We start from the raw sequence: 20,596 nt of genomic DNA on the forward strand, positions 1-20,596 counted from the left end.
ACATGTCCTGAAAACCTAATCCTGTTTATTGGGAAGGATGATAACCTGGGAAAGCTTCCTGGAGAAAGTCACATTTAAGTTGCGGTTTAAGGAATAAATTGGAGTTAGCCAAGTGAAGAGTAGGAGAGTGTGGGCAGACTTGAGAACATTCTGGGGAAAAAGATCATTGGGTGCTAAGAAAGAGAATAGGGCCTCAGAGAAATGATGGAGGTCCTGGATGACTCAGTTTAGAGTCACCTCCTCTAAGAAGCCATCCTGGATCTCCTGACCTTCCAAGCTGGCTGAAGAGCTCCTCACTGGGTAACTCAAATTCTGTATTATGACCCTGTCATTGTATTTCTCTTACAAAGGTCTGGTTTTGGGTTGGTTTTCTCTACCAGCTGTGAGCTTCCTAGGCCAGGGGTCATGTCTTTCTCTTTAACAGTGCCTGGATTGGTGCTCAGTAAAGTTTGTGAAATATAGGAACACGTGTGAAAGCCACTGTCACGCAGGCCTGATTTTCATGCCTAACCTGTGTGCTAAACTGGGAGTCACCTTCAGCCACAGCTCAATACCCCTCCACCTGGAGGAAAGTCTCTTTGGAGAACCAGCTCTGTTGGAGGGAACCTTGGTCAGTACTGAGTTAGGGTCAAGGGGTTGGGGGTGTGGGGAGACCCCAGTGTTCAGTGTCTCCCCTCTGCTAGCCATCTGTGATCCTTCTGTCTCAGTCATGGACCTATGAGCCTGCTCTAGGGGCCATGCCCTGGATGGGCGGGGAACTGCAACCAATTTTCCTCTCTCTGCCTCGGCCTATCACACAGCAGAGATTTTCATGACCTATCATTTCATGATGGATATGTTACAATTACTTAGACTAATGCATTGCCATACACTCGTGGGTTACAAAATCAACTTAACGAATCACAACCATCATTAAAAAATGAGACAAATAAAATAGAAAATATTGTAAGAGTCTATTACGCATGATAGAGATAAGTATTATTTTGTAAAATTTTTAGTTATATATATTTCTTATTGTAGGTCATGGTCGCAAAAGCTTGAAAACCCTTTAGTTAGACCATGGGGTAGCTTTCACAGTTCCCACTTGTAGTTGAAGTGGCTCCAGCCTGCTTAATCACATTGAACAGTAATCTGATGGAAGGTGCCTTCCTGGGAAGGGTTTCCACACTTGGCAGGGATAAGCTCTGGGAAGCTCTCCCCTCTACCCCACCCCGTCCTTTGGGTCTATGGCCTTTGAAGTCTGGGTTCTGTCTGAATGGGGGGGCAGAGGAGATGTGTGTGTGTGTGTGTGTGTGTGTGTGTGTGTGTGTGTGTGAGACAGCAGCACAGGAGTGAGATGTGTGCCGATGGGTGTAGGGGAAAGCTACAATCTGTACCTGCCAGGGGCATGGGGGAAGGGGAGTGTGTATATAGTGTGTGCACTGAGAGTGTCATGGGAGAAATTTATGGGGTGTGTATAGATGTGTGTGTTTGTGTTCTGTATGAGTGTGAGATGGTGGAGTATGTCTGTTGGCCTTCAATCTGATGGTATTTCCTGGGTAGGATAAAGAGAAAAGTTCAGAAATATGGAGATGGCATGATTGACTGGGAAGAGCCCTGGAATCTGAGCCATCCAGACCTGGGCTAGAATCCCAGCTCTGGGATTTCGTAGTTTTCTGTGTGTGGCCTTAGTCACTTCACCTTTCTGTGAATCCATTGCCTCCCCTCTGTGATATATGGGGACTGAGCGAGATCACAGAGGAAAGGCAGTTGGTATGCAGGGGACAGCCATCAGCATTAGTGAAAACTCAATAAGGTGCGAAGCTCAGGGTCAGGCCTGTGGCAGGAGCCTGCAAACCGGCCTCTGAACTCCCTACTCAGGTACACAATGACCCGCAGTGTGGCTCTTCACCCTACACCTGCTCCAGGGCTGTCAGCCTCTTCTTTGTGGGTGAGCAGGAGATCCATCTGGCCAAGGAGGTCACCCATGGAGGCGTGAGGTAACTCTAACACCTTCCACATCGAGCTGTCCTATCCCTGACACTGGTGGTGGTAGATGGGTGAGCATCCGCTCTTCTCAAGCCCAAAGGAAATTGTTTTCTGGGGACAAACAGCAATTTCCACTATCTGGGCAGAAGCATACTGGCAGGTCACTGGGTTTCTTGCCAGTGGGGTTTGCAGAATGATTTTTTTTCCTGGAACTCTCAGATATTGCAGATTTCCAGACAGCAGGCTTTCAGGAAAATAGAGTTTTCCAGTGAGTTGAGAGTTTATCATGATAAGCATGCTTACTTTTCCCTCCCAAAATCTTCCCAAATGGATCATACACAGTTTCTACCTCCTCTCAGCAGATTCAGAGTACACTTCCATTTCTGATGACACAGGGTCATTGTGAATGTCAGTTATCTTGCTGGGCCATCAGGGATGCTTGGAGGACCACCAGAGGAGTGGGGACCCCTTGCTCCCGTACTAAAATGCCCCAGACTGTGGTCCTTTGTGAAATCTTTCTTGCATCTCTTCCTCACTGTTCTTTCCTTTCCTTGCTGTCCACTGTCACTTCTTGTTGCTGTCATGGGGTCTTCCTGTAATGACACTTCTCCCTGTCCTCATCTCCTGCTTCAGATCAGGAAACTGGGTGACCAAGCAATTGTTCTGGGGCTGAGTGTAAAACTGATGGCCTATAGGTTTCTCCTGTGAATGAAGAGTTGGTAAATGAGTCTTGTGGCTAGTTAGACAGTACTTTTGTTTCCCTTTCCTGAAATTTTGCTGGGTTGAAGGTTGCCAAATTCCAGGTTGGCTAGGGGTCCCTGTACCAGGAAAACTGGGAAAGTGGTCAAGGCTGCTGGAGCCCACCATCTTTTCTTGCACTCCCAGTTTTCCTCCTCTCTTGGCTTCTGTTTCCACTTGGTTCCTGCTCCCCACCAAAAAAATAAAGCGGATGTTTGTTTATATTCTATCCTGTCTGGGAGAAAGGAACTTGGAGTCACTCACTCTAAGATTTATTCCTGCCCAGGAAATTGCCGTCTTAAAAAATCTCTAAAGACAAAAGAATCCATCTCTAATGGTATACTTCCAGGCACCTGGGAATTCTGGGAATTCATGGGGAGGGGAAGTGGGGGCCTTGGATCATGGGGTAGGGACTGGCTGTTCCTTCGGTGAAGAGACTGGGCTAGTGGAGGTGTTGTGGATACCCTGAAGCTCTGGGATGTGCCCTGCAGGGTCCAACTGCCACATGTAATGGGGAGCGTGCGTCTGCAGCCGCTTGCCGGCTATGTCATCGTGCGGCATCAGTCAGCCTTCACACTGGCCTGGGATGGTGCCTCGGCTGTCTATATCAAGATGAGTCCAGAGCTTCTGGGCTGGACCCATGGGCTGTGTGGGAACAACAATGCTGACCCCAAGGATGATCTGGTGACCAGCTCTGGTGAGGGTCAGACAGGTGGCCTCTGAGGGGTGTTGGTGGGGATGGGGGACAGGTCAGGCTGGGAGGGGTCGGAGGGGACTTGGAACAGAGCCCTGGGGTCGTGGTCATGGTATTAAAGACCCAGTGGAAGGCCAAGGATCCCTTCCTAACAAATGTGTGTCCTTGGGCATGTTCTTAAACTACTGTCAACCTCAGGTTCCTAATCTGCAAAAATAGTCATGATAAGAATTCCCACTAGGGTTGTGTGGGGTCTAATAGACACTTTGCAGGTGGGATTGACCCTGCAATGTGGGGCATGGGGTAGGCAGGGAGCAGAGGGCTAGAGACAGCCAGGAAGAGAAATGGCCCAGCTAAAGACACCTATGGAGGAGTGGTAGGAAGTGAGTGAAGCGTTCAGGGCCAAATCATGGTGGCTCTGGCCAGAAGGGTCGTGACCCCTTTTGAGCACCTACACCATACTAAACACTTTACGTGCATCATCTCAAGTAGTCCTTGCAACAATCTCACTGGGAGATTATGTTCCCTATGGCAAATATGGGGAAACTGAGGCTCAGAGAGACACAGGAACTTGTTCAGGCTCACACACCAGTTCTCTTTCCAGTGCATGGTGCTGCATCCCCTGAGTTTGGAGCCATAGGGAGCTACTACAGGTTCCTGAGCATTCTTGACAATTGCTATCAAACAGCTTTTTCAGGAGAATGGCTCAGTTGGGAAACCCTGATTGGGATGGGAGCTCAGGAGACCGGATTCTTCAAAACTCCTTACCCATCCCTTGGGATCCGCTTTCCCTCAGAGCCTTCTGTCCCTCCCATCCACCCGACCCCATCACTGCCCCATCATGATGTCAGCTCCCTCCTCCAGGGAAGCTGACTGACGACGTGGTTGAGTTTGTGCACAGCTGGCAGGAGCAGGCCCCTAACCAGCCTCCAGGGCCCACGACTTCCTCCCTGCCTCGCCCACCGTGCCTACAGCAGAACCCAGGAACCATGCAGGTCTGGAGCTTGGGGAGAAACTCCCCTACCCTAGAGCCTGACTTGCTATCCAACTCTTTGAAAGCCACTGGCTGCGGGACCCCAGAGTGGCTGGTGCCCTTGACCCCATCCCTCTCTTCTCTGCCTTCCTCTCCCTCTCCCCACAGCTCAAGTTGGGGTTCTGTGTGGGGCTGTGTGTGGCTTTGCCAGCCCCTAGCCCTGGCTCCTGGTCCCTTGCTCTAGGGCGTGTACGAGCAATGTGAGGCTCTACTGCGGCCCCCCTTTGACGCCTGCCATGCCTACGTCAGCCCTCTGCCCTTCACAGCCAGTTGTACCAGTGATCTCTGCCAGTGAGTAGGGGTGGTGTGGGCTATGGGGAACCCTCTAGTATTGGGGTGAGTGCTCAGCACACGGGCCACCAAACTGGGTGATTCCAGGCACTGCCAGATCTGCTTCCCAAGGCTCTGAAATTCTTATCTGCCTAGGTGGGACGGAGCTGCCCCATTCAACTGAGGCTTGGAAATGGGGCTGGACCCCGTTAGGGTCACATAACAAGTTAGTGGCAATGCTGGGACTAGAATCCAGGATTTATAGCTCAAGTCTAGGGATCTGTTCACCTAGATGCCTTCCTGGGCAGCCTTTCCCAGCTGGGTGGAGAGGAGAGGTGCCCTGAAGCCCTGGCAGTCTCTACGGGATGCTGGTGGGCTGGTGGCACTTTGGGTTTTGTTCCAGTGTGACCCTTGGTTTCTCTGCACAGATCAATGGGCGACGTAGCCACCTGGTGCCGGGCACTGGCGGAGTATGCCCGGGCGTGTGCCCAGGCAGGGCGGCCCTTGCAAGGCTGGAGGACCCAGATCCGGCAATGCAGTAGGTGCAGCCCAGTAGTGGGGCAGGGAGGGCTTCAGGCTGTGGGTGGCATTCTCAGGCCTCAGCTCAATGTCTTGTCCTGCTCAGAATCACAGTTATCAGAACTCTCAGCCCCGAGGTTTTATCGCCATGTGACAGATGAAAAAACTGAGGCTCAGAGTGGGAGGAGCTAGCCTGGGTGATTCTCAGAGCCTCCCCTTGCAATTCCTTCTCCTTGTCAATTTCCTGGGCACCCAATGCTCCCTCTGGGACTAGGAAATCATGAAAATCAAAGCCCTCCCTCCCATCCCCACTCCACGGCCTGGGGTAGGAGCTGGGTCCTGGCAGAGCTGGGGCCAGTAGCTGAGAGACCATGGATCCCTCCTTCCCAAGCTGTGCACTGCAAGGAGAAGGCCTTTACCTACAATGAGTGCATCGCCTGCTGCCCTGCCTCCTGCCAGCCCCGGGCATCCTGTGTGGACAGTGAGATCGCCTGTGTGGACGGCTGCTATTGCCCCAATGGTATGCTAGGGGCAAACGTAGGTGCCTGGCACCATCTTCCTGGCCTGGCACAGATGGCCACGAAACAGGAGTTCAGAAGATACCTGTTTGTGGAAGGAAGGAAGGAAAGGAGGGAGGGAGGGAGGGAGGAAGGAAAAAAAGAAGGAAAGAAGGAAGGGAAGAAGGAAGGAGGAAGGAAAAAAGGAAGGAAGGGAAGAAGGAAGGAAGGAAGGGAGAGAGGGAGGGAGGGAGGGAGGAAGGAAGGAAAGAAGGAAGGGAGGAAGAAAAGGAAAGAAGGAAGGGAGGGAAGGAAGGAAGGAAGGAGCAAACAATTAACAAATGAATAAATGGTTTAAGGGAAGTGAGGGTGAGGACAGAACTGCAGCCTCTCGAGAGATTCATCAGGACATTTGATTTCATAGGGATATTTAAATTAATCAGGACTGCGCTTCTTAAGGTATGAGAACAGATAATTGGTTTATATATACACATACATTTGTTTAAGCATTGGTCCATGTATGGGGACTGGTTTTCAGTGTATAAATTTGCAGCACATCTATAGTGTGCTTGGCTAGGAGGTTGGTTGAGATAAAAAATATAAAAATAAAGCCATTGACTTTGGGAATCAGAATCTGGTTTCAGAGATATGACGCTCATATGACCAGTCTAAGGTATGACGTGGTGAAGGCCAGCTCAGGGGAGTTCAGATAAGAAAAAATACAGGAATTCAGATTGGGGAGAGGTTGTCAGGGAAGTCATTCCTGGAGGAGGTGGTGCCTGGCACCTAAGCTATTTTTGATGCGGTGACAGGCTTTTGAGAGGTGGTGAGGAGAAGCTCGTGTGCAGGTTGGGGATGGGGTTGTGGGCAGTTCTCTGAGCAAAGGTCTAGGGGTGGGATTCTTTCATCAGAAGGTGTTCACTTCCGGCCTGAGCCAAGGATTTATAGAGGAGAAAGTTTGCAAGTCGGTTCAGAGATGAAAGAAGTTAGATAAGGGGATCTTTATCACAGGCCCTGGGGAGCCACGAATGGTTTGTGAACAGGGGCAAAGGTGAGTTAATTGGCCCTTTGCTGTCACTCTAGGGCTCATCTTCGAGGATGGGGGCTGCGTGGCACCAGCTGAGTGTCCCTGTGAGTTTCACGGGACTCTGTACCCACCTGGCTCTGTGGTGAAGGAAGACTGCAATGCTTGGTCTGTGTCTGCTGCCGGGAAGCAGGGTGTGGGGCGTGGCCGCTGAGGCTTTCCACGAGGGCTGCCCATCTGGGAGCACTAATGGCTGGCGTCGGGGCACTCACTCAGTACCTTTGAGTCCCAGGGGAATCTCATTAGATCCAATCCAGGGGGGAAATCTCTACCACCCATTTTAGAGATGGGAAGACTGAGGGCTGTGGGCCCTGCAGTTTCCCAGCATCCAGCTCAGGCCTGGAGGGGTGACCTCTTGCCTCCTTGGTCTCTGTGTTTTAGCACATGCTCCGCAGGCAGGTGGGAGTGCAGCACAGCTGTCTGCCCAGGTATGTCTGACCCCCACCTTGCACGAGGATCCCTTCTACCAGCCTGATAGGTTTTGGGGCAAGGAATCCCTGGGGGCCAGGCTTGCTGCGGGTGGGGATGTCACTCAGTTCCATTGGCTAAGCCCGGACCCCTGTTTCCTCAGAATCACTTTGCCTGATTAAGGTGTGGCTCCAGCCCCTGCCAGGAAGGGTTTCCCATGAGGAGAAGGGGTTTCCATGGGTTCTGTATCTCTAAAGACCTTCCCGAGCTAGGGGTACTTGGCCTGAGGCTGGTCCTGAAGGCTAGGCCCTGGTCTCCCCTCCGAGGGAGATCCCCAGGGCAGGGCTGTACCTCTCTTCAGAGAGTTCCCTGGGGACAAACCTGTGTCTCCCACTGCCCAGGGCTCTCAGGGGCCAGGCCTCATTCCTTATACTGCTCTTATTCTGGAGGGCAGGGTGCTGTGTCCTCCTCATACTTGGAGCTTGCAGGGCAGAGTTCCCCTGGGGCGGCTCCCATGGGTCAGTGGCCTTTTTCTACCTCTCAGCTGAGTGCTCAGTGACTGGTGACATTCACTTCACAACCTTTGATGGCCGCCGGTACACGTTCCCCGCCACATGTCAGTACATCCTGGCCAAGAGCCGCTCTTCGGGCACCTTCACCGTGACATTGCAGAATGCCCCATGTGGCCTGGTAAGAGCTGGGGATCCCCAGGCCCGATCCACCCAGCTACTCCTGCCTACTGCCCCCGAGAGAGACTGGGACTTAGGACAGGGCTCAGGTCTTCCCATGGCCCCCACCTGCTGCCTCTTCTCTCTGGGGAGAAGACTGGACTCCAGCCCAAGCACCTCTGCTCTCTGCTGACTGAGTCACTTCCCTTTTCTGGACCTCAGTGGGTTTTTGGTTTTAGGATTTTACTACCTAAAATATATATATATATATGAAAGTGTAACACTGGCACCTACTTTTAAATCCATTAATTTATGAAACAAATCTCTTGTAGAATATGTTGGCATTGAAACAGTAGGTGGAGCTTGCAGTGAGCCGAGATCGTGCCACTGCACTCCAGCCTGGGCGACAGAGCGAGACTCCGTCTCAAAAAAAAAAAAAAAAAAGAAATGTAATGGCTATCTACAAAAAGTTAGTTTTGATTGTTGGTTTCCTCCCATATTTTATGTGTCTTCACACATAAAGAAAATTAAAATTTTCAAACATTTTATATTCCACGATTTTTAAAAAAGTACACCGTTTTTCACTGCTACGGTCTTTATAAAGGACATGACTTAAAATTTCAAATAAAAAAGAATGAAGGTTCTAGGATAACTCTGTCTTTTAAGAGCATCTTTATATGGAACAATTTGAACTGGCATTCAGGCAACTTTTTTGTTGTTGCACACCTGTATTAGGAAAATTACACCCATTTTACAAAAAAAAAATTCCAAAATATTTACTGAAATAAGCTCAAAACAATGTTAGAACGACCAGTGTGAATGGCACACAAAAATCTCTTCCTTATAAATGATTAACTGGAATTCCTGATCATGGAGTGGGCCTCAGTGTTTTAAAAAAAATCTCTAAAATTGGTTTAATTTAACTTTATCGTCTCTGCTTCATTGGATTGCACCTTCAACATTCGTCCTTCTCTTCCTTCCTTCCTTCTTTCCTTCCATCCTTTTGTCCTTCCTTCTGCAAACATTGAATACCTATTTGTGCCAGAGGCTGAGCTGGGTCTTGGAGACTGGGATGAATTAGACATGGCTCCACCTCCCTGGGCCCTATAGTTTGGTGGGCAAGGCAGGCAAGTGAACTGTTGTAACTGGGCTACATGAGAGAACATGGAGGGCACAGGGTGGATCTCTACGGGGGAACTTCTTGTTGTTGTTGTTTTACTTGGGCACTGGGTGACAGAGGTGTGAAGTGGATCAGGAAGGGCTTCCTGGAGGACATGACCCTTGAACTGTGTCAATCACCTGTGAACATAACTGAGAAAATGGCCAATGTGCAAGTCTGGGGTAGATGGGGGTTTGCTTGTCTCTCAGCGGAGACTCCGTTGTCCCTGGGCTGATCATGCTCAGCCAACCCTGGAAGCCCCAGTCTGGGCTGTGCCCAACCTCTTCCTTGTGCATCAGAGCAGGAGCTCACACCCACAGCCAGGGCAGCTGCCCCACAGTCCTGCCTCCCTGCTAGCCTTGCTCCAGCCCCCAGCACTGAGGGCCCTGAATGTGAGCAGGCATCAGCTGCCGGTGTCACTCCATGGCCCTGGGGACACAGGCTGAACTGTGGATGAGGCAGAGGACTGGGCTTTCTTCTCCTTTTGGCCTGAGTGTCCCCCTCCCTTCTTTCTCCTAGAGAATGGCCCAGCCCTGGTTTGGCTGCTCTCTGAGTCAGGAGACTGCTCTTCCTCAAAAGTGGGGTCATTCCCATCACATCCTGAGGGTGGCATAAGACAGACAGGACACACAGGCACAGCCCAGCTGCTCCTTCCCACTTACAGAATCCTGGGGGCTATTGGGTCTCAGGGTCCCTTACTCAGAATCCCCCCCTTTTTTTTTTGGAGACAGGATCTCACTCTGTTACTCAGGCTGGAGTGCAGTGGCGTAATCTCAGCTCACTGCAGCCTCAACCTCCCAGGCTCAGTCGCTCTTCCCACCTCAGCCTCCCAAGTAGTTGGTACCACAGACACGTGCCACCACGCCTGGCTAGTTTTTTTTTGTTTTTTGTTTTTTTGGTAGAGTTGAGGCTTCATCATGTGGCCCAGACTAGTCTCGAACTCCTGGGCTCATGTGATTTACTCTCTTCAGCCTCCCAGTGTTGGGGTTATAGGTGTAAGCCACCACACCTGGCCATCAGCCCTTCTCTCTACCACGTCTCTGATAGGCTGTGGGTCAGCCTTGGCCTGAGTCAACCCTCTTCTTTGTGGGACAGTGCCTCTTGACAGCAGGTTCTTTTTACCTTGGGCCAGCTCTCCTCCTTGTGACTTCACCCACATGATGGACCCATGGAGGGCCAGCCCTGTGCCAGCTCTGTGCTGGGCATGGTGAGGTTACACAGAGTAATCAGACCCTGATCCTATCTTCAGGCTCTTGTGGCCTGTAGGGAGGTCAGCGTGTCCTCAGACAGCTTCCACACAAGCTACAACATGATCAGTGCCGTCACAGGGGAGTTCTGTGGAAGAAATAGTCCTACGGGTCAGAAAAAAGGATCAGGGAAAACCTCATGACAGAAGTGGCATTTGGGCTGAGTGACCTAAAAAGTGAGCCTAAAAATATTCATAGAAATCAGTATGCCTGGGTAAGGAGAGGGAGGGAGGGCACTCCAAGGGTTGATTAGATTATGTGAGAAAAACAACGAGGTTGGAGTATTCCAGGGTCCATTAAAGCAGATGCAGAAGGACTTGGCAACTGACTGACTGTGTCTGGTGAAGCGGGGAGTGTGTGGGAGAGAAGTCAAAGATGAAGCTGCAACTGCACTCCTGGGTGCCCAGCAATGGAGTGGAGTGGGGACATTCACAGAGAGGATGATAATGACAATGATAAAATATTTGCACAGTGCCTTGAACTTTGACTAACTACTTTGCAAAAAACATGTACTTTAAGTCTTAACATACCCCATGTGGTAGTTATCATTCTCCCCATTTTAAATATGATGAGACAGGCCTACAGAGGCTTGGGGCATTTCTGAGAATCCACAGCCAGCAGGAGGCAGAGCTGAGCCTGACCTAGGGTTGGATGTTATAACAGCATCTGAACACATCCACCCCAGAATCTGTGTAGTGTTTGCAGCCCTCAAAGTGTTTTTTTAAAGTAGACTTTATGTTTTAGAACATCTTTAGCTTTACAGAAATATTGCAAAGATAGTACCTAGAGTTCCTGTCTATCTTATGCCCAGTTTCCCTTGACATCTTTGTTAAAAATAGTGAACCGATGTTAATAGATTATCATTAGCCAAAGTGCATACCTTATTTAGATTTCTATAGTTTTTTACCTAATGTCATTTTCTGATCCAGGGTACCAGATTACATATAGTCATCATGTCTCCTTAGGCCCTTCATGGATGTTACAGTTCCTCAGATTTCCCTTGTTTATGATAATCTTCAAAGTTTGAAGAGTGCTGGTCAGCTGTTTTGGATAATGCCCCTCTATTGGAATTTGTCTGATTCTTTTTCTCATGGTTAGACTGGGGTTATGGTTTTTTTTTTGGGAGGAAGATCACAGAGGTAAAGTGCCATGTTCATCACATCTTATCCGTGGTATATACTATCAACATTGTTTATCACTGTTGATTATGACCTTGATCATCTGGTGGAGGTAGTGTTTTTCAGGTTTCTCCACTGTAAACTTACTCCTTTTTCCCCCTTTCCATACTGTTCTTTTTGGAAGGAAGTCACTATGGGCAACTCACACTTACAGAGTGGGAAGTTATTCTCCCCCTCCTTGAAGGCAGAGAATCTACATGCATTATTTAGAACTTTTCTGCCAGGGAGATTTGTCTCTTTTCTCCCATTTACTTATTTATATCAGCATAGACTCATGGCTGTTTATTTTATACTTTGAGTTATAATCCACTACACCTTTATGTTCTTACTTGAATTGTTCCAGCTTTGGGCACTGGGAGATCATACAGTTGACTCCTATGTCCCTTTGACATACCTTCATTATTGCGTGTGTATATGCTAGTGGTGGTGGGGCTTGAGTGTGTGTGTGTGCTTTCATGTCTTTACTTTCTGGGCCTATTAGATGCACCAAGCTTATCTTGTATAGTTCCTGTCCCAGTGCTAGTATCATTCATTTCTCCAAAAATATTACCAGGTTCTCCTGATTCCTTTTATTGGACGATGGTATTAGAATCAAGATCAGGGGATGAGGTGTGCTCATTGCTACTGGGGTATGACTTCTTTTAGGCCTTCCCAGCTGACAGAGAAAGGAAATACCCTTATTATCTGTGGGGTATTTCCACAGATAATGTGGGTATTATCTGTGTTCCAGCACCCCACTCCCCACAGATACCAAAATCTGCAGATGCTCAAATTCCTTATGTAACATGGTATATAGTATTTGCATATAACCTACGCTCATCCTCTTGTGTACCTTAAATCCTTGCTAGATTACTTATAATACCTAATACAATGTAAATGCTTATATAAATAGCTGTTATGCTATATTGTTTAGGGAATAATGGTAAGAAAAGTCTGTACATGTTCAGTACAGAAGCAAGCATCCATATTTTTTTCCAAATATTTTCAATCCATGGTTGGTTGAATCCATGGATGCAGAACCCCTGGATATGGAGAGCCGACTGTATATGCATATCCATGTTTATCTTAGTATATACACGTAAGTATAAATGTTACTCTATAAAACCATCTGTATCTACATGTGCTAAACATGACTTCATACTGATGGCCCAATTCTAATCCATTCCACATGGATCATTCTAGCTTCCTCCTCTTGCTTATCTGTAAACACTCACTCTAACAGTAAGAAACCTGGCCTTCACCATACACCATCCATTTACCTAATTGTTCAATTCCAGTATACGTGTATATTCCTATTATTAACGCATACCTCTATAGGAAATAACTTTATCAACTAAAGTACAGTTTTTGTGCACAGTTTCTTTTGCCTTTAGTCTTATAAATTCTACTTATTTACAAAGTTACTTATGTCAACACCTTTCCTCCCACTGTCTTCACTGAGATTGTTTCATACATTTGTAATGCAGTTAGATTCTTTTGTTATCATCTACATTTCATCCTGGGATCCCCTCCTGTGTGATTTTTAGAATTTGCCTACATCAAGTTTCACTCTTAGTGAAGTTCTGTGGGCTTTTGGAGGTAAATGCAACCTCTAAAATATTTTATGCACATTTAAAAATCTGTATCCAACTGGGTAGGATTGGGTACAACCAAGTGTTGTTGTTTTATCTCTGTTTTGCAGAGGAGAGAACTGAGATATGGAGAATTTAAGTGACTTTTTTAAGGTCTCATAGCTTTCAGTTACATTAGGATTTGAACCTGAGACTTTTGACTAAAGGGTGTGGGCTTTATTCCCACACAGGTGACATGTCCAGAGGGGACTAGAGGATGAGTGGGTTGAACAAAGAAGATGATGTTTTAGATACAATGATTTTGAGCTGTTTCAGGGATTTTCTGTACTCCTGGGCAGGAACTCAGAAGGATGGTTGTGGCTGGTTGCACAATGTATTTCTTTAAAGTTTCAAGCCCTGATCATTCTGTCATTTCACTGTGTCACTCTCCTGGTTCACTTTTTCAGGTTGGCTGTTGGACTTAAGATAAAGTCTAAAAATATTTCAAGGCTCTGCCTAAGCTGGCCTTTACCTACCTCTTGAACTTTTTAAAAAATTATTTTTATTTTTTATTTTTGTAGAGAAAGGGTCTTTGTATGTTGAGCAGGCTGGTCTTGAACTCCTGGGCTTAAGTGATCCCCCTGCCTCAGCTGCCAAAGGGCTGGATTTACAGGCGTAAGCCACTGTGCCCAGCCTTGAACCTTATCTTAAACCACTTTGCCTGATGGGTTCTGGTCCCTCTAGTCTTCTTTATGCCCTTGAGTGCATTAAACGACTTCCTGTAACAGAGCTTTTGTACAAGTTGTTCCTTTTGCCTGGATGTCTCCTTCTTCCTCTTCTCTCTTTGCCCAACTAGCTTCCATGCATCCTTCAGATGTCAACTTATATGTCACTTTTTTGTGTGCCTTGGTTTTCTAATCTGCAAAATGGGGATGTTAGTAACACTTTCTTTTCTTTTCTTTTTTTTTTTTTTTTTTTGAGACAGAGTCCCGCTTTGTCACCCAGGCTGGAGTACAGTGGCGAGATCTCAGCTCACTGCAAGCTCCGCCTCCCGGGTTCACGCCATTCTCCTGCCTCAGCCTCCCGAGTAACTGGGACTACAGGCACCCACCACCATGCCCGGCTAATTTTTTGTATTTTCAGTGGAGATGGGGTTTTACCGTGTTAGCAGGATGGTATTGATCTCCTGACCTCGTGATCCACCCACCTTGGCCTCCCAGAGTGCTGAGATTACAGGCGTGAGCCACCGCACCCAGCCAGTAACACTTTCTTAATCAGATTGCTATGAGAGTTAGGCAAGTGAATATATAGAGAGAGATTTGAACAGCACCTGAACATACTAATTCCATATGAAAGTTAGTTGTTTGTTATCATATCATAATAATATTGTGGTATTATTATGGCTTTTATTATTATGATAATTTTATGTTATTATCATTCCCTAGGAAGGCCTTTCCTACCTCTGCAGACTAAGTCTGGTTCAGTCATATGCTTTCCTAACACTCTACACCTGCTTACAGCACTGATCACAATTATAATTGAGTAATCAACTTTGTAATTACTTATTTAATGTCTGTGTCCCACACAAGTATGTAATTTCCTTGAGGACAGAAACTTTGTCTTATCACTGAATCCATAAAGTCTGATACAGTATGCCTTGCACATAGTTGGTGCTCAGTTAAGTGTTTAAATGAATGATTGTGTGGATGTTTTCCTGTGGAGGGAGGTATAAAAGGGGCCCAATGTGTGACCATTTGAGAGATAGAGAACCTGAGGCCCAGAGAATATTACCTCATTTCCTGCCTGCCTGTCAGTGGAGTGCAGGATGTGAACATGAAATGAATTATAAAAACACCCACAAAGGGATGAAATTAAAGTTCTGGGTTGTGATGAGGTGGGGGAGGCCAGTGTTTCTCAGGCTGGACTCTGGGCCATCTGGGTTCCATCTCTGCTCTGTGTCTTTAGATAACCTGAGAGTTGACTATCATTTTTATTAGTGTTATCGCATTCTGCTACTAACCTTCTCCAACCTGAGCCTCTGCCTGCCCATTCCCAGACGAGGGTATTTTGTTGGATGATCCCTGATATCTTTGGGGCTCTGTCTGTCATTCTGAGGAAACTGTCTCTCAAGCTGGGCTGGGGTCTCTGTCCCTAGAGGGCTCTGTTGTATCCAGCAGGAGGGTCAGACCAACACTGCCCCGTTGACCTTTCTATCTCTCCAGAACCAAGATGGAGCCTGTGTCCAGTCAGTGTCAGTGATTCTGCACCAGGACCCTCGGAGGCAGGTGACCCTGACCCAGGCAGGGGATGTCCTTCTGTTTGACCAGTACAAGATCATCCCACCATACACAGATGGTACGGTTTGGGGTGGACAACAGACCTAGTTGGGAACTGAGGGTTTGGACCTCTCTTCCCAGGATCCTCTGGCTAAAAGCACTGCTACCCTGGCAAAAACTCATATTCTAGTACTGGGTAGATCAGGATAGGGGACACTTTGGTTGCAAAAATGTGGACTCCAAAAATGTGTCTTTGTCCCACCTCAACAGGACAGTGGGCTTCCTAGTAGTATGATGGCTTCTCCTAACATGAACATATACATGGGTGTTTCCCATCCTGACTCTCATAACTTGTTTATTAACTACTTGTTATACTGTCTGATTCCACAAGGAACTTATGTGTAGCTCGTAAGAAACACATGTAACAAAAATGGCAAAACGATTAAGAAATAAAAACCTAGCACCAGAAAGAAAGAAAAACAACAACAGGGGCTCAAGGTTGGGAGGAGTGGGGATGCACTGCAGGCTGCAGAAATAAATATAAACCATAAAGGGTATAAAATGTTCTACAATAAAATCTAAAATTTAAATTTGTTACACTTGAATCTAAAATTGTATCATGAGCTTCCATAATAAAACTGTGTTGTGGCCACTGTGAAGAGAATGGGTAGTTACAGAATCCTCCTTCTGCTAGAGGAGGAAACGTGTACCAGTTCCTTAGTGGGAGCAAAGCTTTAATTGGCACTTGATGCTAAAAAAAATTTCTCAGCCCAGGCTGCAGTGGGAAGTTATCTCTGGGTCCTGATTTCATCACTGAACAGGGTTTCCTCAAGCCTCCCCAAACCAGCTTCATGGCAGGCACGCAGGCAGGCAGGCAGGGGGCGAAGACTGGGCCGGGTGTGGGAGTCTGAGCGGGCCAGGCAGGTGGTGGTGGTGGGCGGGGTGTGTACTGGCTGCCCTCCCACTCTCCCCTTTCGGATTCTGTGCCCAGACGCCTTTGAGATCCGTAGGCTGTCCTCCGTGTTCCTGCGGGTGAGGACGAACGTGGGCGTGCGGGTGCTCTACGACCGTGAAGGGCTCCGACTGTACCTGCAGGTGGACCAGCGATGGGTGGAGGATACCGTGGGCCTCTGCGGCACCTTCAATGGCAACACGCAGGACGACTTCCTGTACGTAGCCCTGCCACGGAACCCGAAGAAGAGGGGAAATGGGCCCCTTAGGGCTGGGTATCTAGAGGCACTGCCTAAATGTCTCTCCCGTGGGCCTTCACTGTGCCCAGCATGCACCATTAGTTATTGATTTCTCTACATTTAAATTTAATTATGTTTCTTTAAAGCAGCGGTTCACAGTCCTCTATGTGTGGAATCACCTCAGGAGCTTGTTAAAACGCTGATTCCTGAGTCCTGCTCCCCAAGATTTAGGGTGGACTCAGGAATCCTGTTTTTGATAAGCACCTCTAAGATTCCAGTATGGGAGGTCTATGGGCCACACCTTGAGAAATGCTGTTTTAGAATGAGGTCTTAAAACCGGGGACCTCAGACTGACTGATTTGGCTCATGGTTTTGTTTGTTTTAATTGAGGTGGACACCACCTTTAGGTGAGTGTAAGCCCCTAGTGGGCCAAGAACACTAACATTCCCACTTTCTAACCCACCAGGCCAGTCTAACCCTTGTGCCTTTCTTGCCTGGTACTTGAAGGCTCTTGAGTTTGCACCCTGTGAGCCTCCCAGTATTCAGGGAAAGGCTGTTTTCTGTGAGCTGACATATTGGGGCACAGACGTAGGTTAGGAACTTAGGAAGGTTCCTTGAAAGGAGAACAAAGGGTTGATTTTAAAGGCTGGAGATCCTGGCTAGTCCTTCGAGTTCCACACATTAGGGGATGCAGAAGGAAACAGGGGAGGCATTCTTTAGCCAAAACAGAGAATTCAGATTTGCTGTGAAGAACAAGAACAAAATAAAGCTCAGAGCTTTTCAATGCATATATATTTAAAACTGTGGCATTCTACTATGCTTTGCCTAGTAGGGCAGATGTTAGGGTAGCTGGCCAAATAGTAGGGGGAGACCTTGGTTTAGTGTGTAAGCTGTTTGCCACTTTCCTAAATGTAACTTTTGGGTAGGAATATTGCCCTACATAATATGAGTGTGCTCATTGCCCCAGAACAATATTTGGGCATGGTGGGTGCCAGGCAGAACCTGCCCCCCAGAGAGACCATGACCTCCCTCCGCTCAACACCTACACCTGGGTTTGGTGACTCTTGGAGACTTGTGATGTCTAGGAAACATGCTCATCCCCCTTCCTCCCTTCACTGCCCCTTGTATGATGGTTTCCTGCTGAGAGAGCCAAAGGGCAAGCCAAGGAGTTTTCAGGAACTGCCCATGGAGAAAGGGGGAGGAAAAAAGTCTTACCCGCATGGTGTTTGATACTCTTCATGATGTCCCTGTTTCTTTTTCTGACCTGAAGAGCTGGGGGTGGGGAATGAAGCCATATTCATTCCCCGCCCCAACTGTACAATCCTAGCCCATTTTGAGCCCTTTTGGGGCCTGTTAAATGTTGTGTGTCTGCGTGTGTGTGTGTGTGTGTGTGTGCGCACGCGCGCATGCACGCATGTGTACATCCATGATTCTATGTGTTTGAATGTGGCTGTGTGGACCACTTTGGCTATATGCATGTCTGGCATATATTTGTGCTCTGTGTGTGTGTGTTGAGAGTGTGTGTGTATACATGTTACATATTTGGGTGAGTACAAGTGCTCCTCTGAGTGTGTGTATATGGATGTGTAGATTATGACTATGTGTGTGTATATGAGCAAGTAGGTGTTACCTGGATCTATGCTATTTGTGCCCCCTGAGTCCACATGGGAAAGTGTGTGAATATGGCTATGACATGGCTGCAGGTCTCCAGTGGGTGTACCTGAGAGCACCCCACAACTTTTTGGCAATTCCTGGAAAACACTTTCTGCTTGCTCCCCGCTGGTCCCTGGCTCCCCTCTGGACCCCTGCGATGTGCACCTGCAAGCCGGTGAGTTGGTGGGGGAAGAGGAGAGGCATGGTTGAGTGGGGTGGGGAGGACTGCTTTCAGAGAGATGAAAAGGGAACTCCGGGCAGGAGAGTGCTGGCCAAATTTGTAGGAGTGATAAGAAAAGGAGGAGCAGCAGGGAGGGGAAAGGAGAGACAGTGAGGGCCAGGCAGGCAGGAAGCCTCATATTCTTCCGCTATCAGATATACACACACACCTTTATACTGGCTTCTCTGTCTCAGGGCAAAAGCGGAAGTTGGCCCCATGGCCCCACCAGGCCCCACCCTCTCTGCCCATGCCCCCTTTCTCACCTCCTACTCTCACCGCCCTCTGCTGTGCCCCAGCTGCCCTGGCCTCCTTGTTGTTCTTCCTACACAGTCAGGACTGCTCTCCTCTCCAGGCCTTTGCACTTGGCAGTTGCCTGGAATGCTGTTTCTGCAGACACACACATGCCTCAGTTCCTCACTTCTTTCAGATTTGTGCTCAAACCTCACTCCCTCACTGAGGCCTTCCTGACTGCCTGAATTCAAATTGCAGTTGCCCCTCCTGCCTCACCTCATACACCCATGCTGCTTCTTAGCTTTCTCTCGCTTCTTACCCTCTTCACCTTTGAAGTTTCTATATGAATTTTTTAGTGACTGTCTCCTTTGACCAGAATGTAAGCTCCAGGGATTTTTGTCAAGCCGCATATTCACACCCAGATGTACTAAACCACACCCATACCTTCCCAACCAGCTGTACACTGAAGTAGCTGCCTACATCCATACTGCATGTGCACACACACACACACCCCTGAGCCATAGGGAGGGAGAAAGGCTGATCCTGGGACACCAGGTAGACCGACTCCCCTGACTGCCTGGCTCCTGTTCTTCCTTCCCCAGCCTCCTACTCAGTGCAGGCCTGCAGCGTGCTCACGGGGGAGCTGTTTGCGCCCTGCTCTGCGTTCCTGAGCCCCGTGCCCTACTTTGAGCAGTGCCGCAGGGATGCCTGCCGCTGCGGGCAGCCCTGCCTGTGTGCCACGCTGGCCCACTACGCCCACCTGTGCCGGCGCCACGGGCTCCCCGTTGATTTCCGCGCCCGCCTGCCAGCCTGTGGTGAGTGCCCCACCCATGTGAGGCTGAGCTGGAGGAGCCAGAGCTCCAGACCTGAGTGTCCCCTGCCCCTGAAACTCTCCACTGGGATGCCCTCCAGTCTCCTCCAGCCTGACTGCACCCAGAGCCTGCTTCTCCTCCTGCACCCTCCATCTCTGCCAATGGCCCCCATCCCCTCCATCACTCAGGCATAACACCCGGGACCTGTGACTCAGGACTGCTTCTGTCACGCTTACTTCCAGTCCATCTCAAGTCCTGTCAGTCCTGTTAATCCCAAATTCACCCACTTCTCACCACCTCCGCCACCCTAGTCAGAGCCACCTTGCGTTGCACCTTTCAAAAGACCACTGGCTGTAGCCCTGGGGTTTGAGTACACACACAACTTCAATATCCTGAGCCAGCCCCTACTCGTCCCTACCCTGACCCTGGGCTATGCTCGTTCCCATGTCTTCATCACCTCTGTGTCCTCAGCTCTGGCACAAGGCCTGACTCTCAGTAAGCTTTTAGCAAATGTTTGTTGAATAAATGAAAAAGGCACTGTACTGGGAGTAAGGAGGCCTGAGTTCTATTCCAGCCCTGCAGGTGACTTGCTGTGTGTCCCTAGGCAGGGCCCTGATTCTCTCTGAACCAAAGTTTCCCCAAAAGGGATTGGACAGGCCCACTGGTTCTTAACCCTGTTTGCATATTAGAGTTACCATAGGAGCTTTCAAAAGATTCACACATCTGGGCCACATCGAGTATCAACGAAGGCAACATATCTGGCAGTGGGGCCCACGCATCAGCATTTTCAGAAGCTCCCCAGGTGGCTTTGATGTGCAGCCTGGGTTGAGAACAGCTGAACTGGATGGTCTCAGTGGATCTACGGGATCCCACAGAGTGTAGGAGACTCTGTGGGGAGTGGGATGGTGGCCACACAAGGAGAGGGCAGTCTTGAGTCTTGGGACAAAGGGAGCAAAACAGGCTGCTAGAGGGAGCACAGTTGATATCCACAACCTGTGTGTGACACAGCCAGGGGAGTGAGGGGGTAGGAGTGTGTGTGTGTGTCCACACACTTAGGCTCATGCATGTGTCTATGTGTGAGTTACGGGGTGGGTGCAGAGCCTTAGCAGGTGGTGATCTCTACCCCTTCCCCAATGTCACTGCCTCAGAGGAATGCCTTTTGGAGGAAAGGACCTGCCAGTGGTTTTCCAGGCTGAACTTG

At 48.7% G+C, this 20,596-nt stretch overlaps 1 protein-coding gene across 1 annotated transcript in view; it reads left to right on the forward strand.

Moving 5' to 3' along the window:
- Nucleotides 1–20,596, forward strand: part of OTOG (otogelin) — a 100,297-nt gene that overhangs the window by 7,059 nt on the left and 72,642 nt on the right. The window contains exons 7-19 of the mRNA XM_063711028.1: nt 1,861–1,979; nt 3,198–3,403; nt 4,265–4,395; nt 4,618–4,724; nt 5,132–5,241; nt 5,614–5,742; nt 6,803–6,911; nt 7,185–7,231; nt 7,756–7,901; nt 15,236–15,368; nt 16,281–16,458; nt 18,183–18,307; nt 19,186–19,398. Coding sequence (XP_063567098.1) covers nt 1,861–1,979; nt 3,198–3,403; nt 4,265–4,395; nt 4,618–4,724; nt 5,132–5,241; nt 5,614–5,742; nt 6,803–6,911; nt 7,185–7,231; nt 7,756–7,901; nt 15,236–15,368; nt 16,281–16,458; nt 18,183–18,307; nt 19,186–19,398 — 1,753 coding nt within the window. The remainder of the gene's footprint in view (nt 1–1,860; nt 1,980–3,197; nt 3,404–4,264; nt 4,396–4,617; nt 4,725–5,131; nt 5,242–5,613; nt 5,743–6,802; nt 6,912–7,184; nt 7,232–7,755; nt 7,902–15,235; nt 15,369–16,280; nt 16,459–18,182; nt 18,308–19,185; nt 19,399–20,596) is intronic.

The sequence above is a fragment of the Gorilla gorilla genome, chromosome 9, assembly GCF_029281585.2.
Source record: "Gorilla gorilla gorilla isolate KB3781 chromosome 9, NHGRI_mGorGor1-v2.1_pri, whole genome shotgun sequence".
Taxonomy (NCBI): Eukaryota; Metazoa; Chordata; class Mammalia; order Primates; family Hominidae; genus Gorilla; species Gorilla gorilla.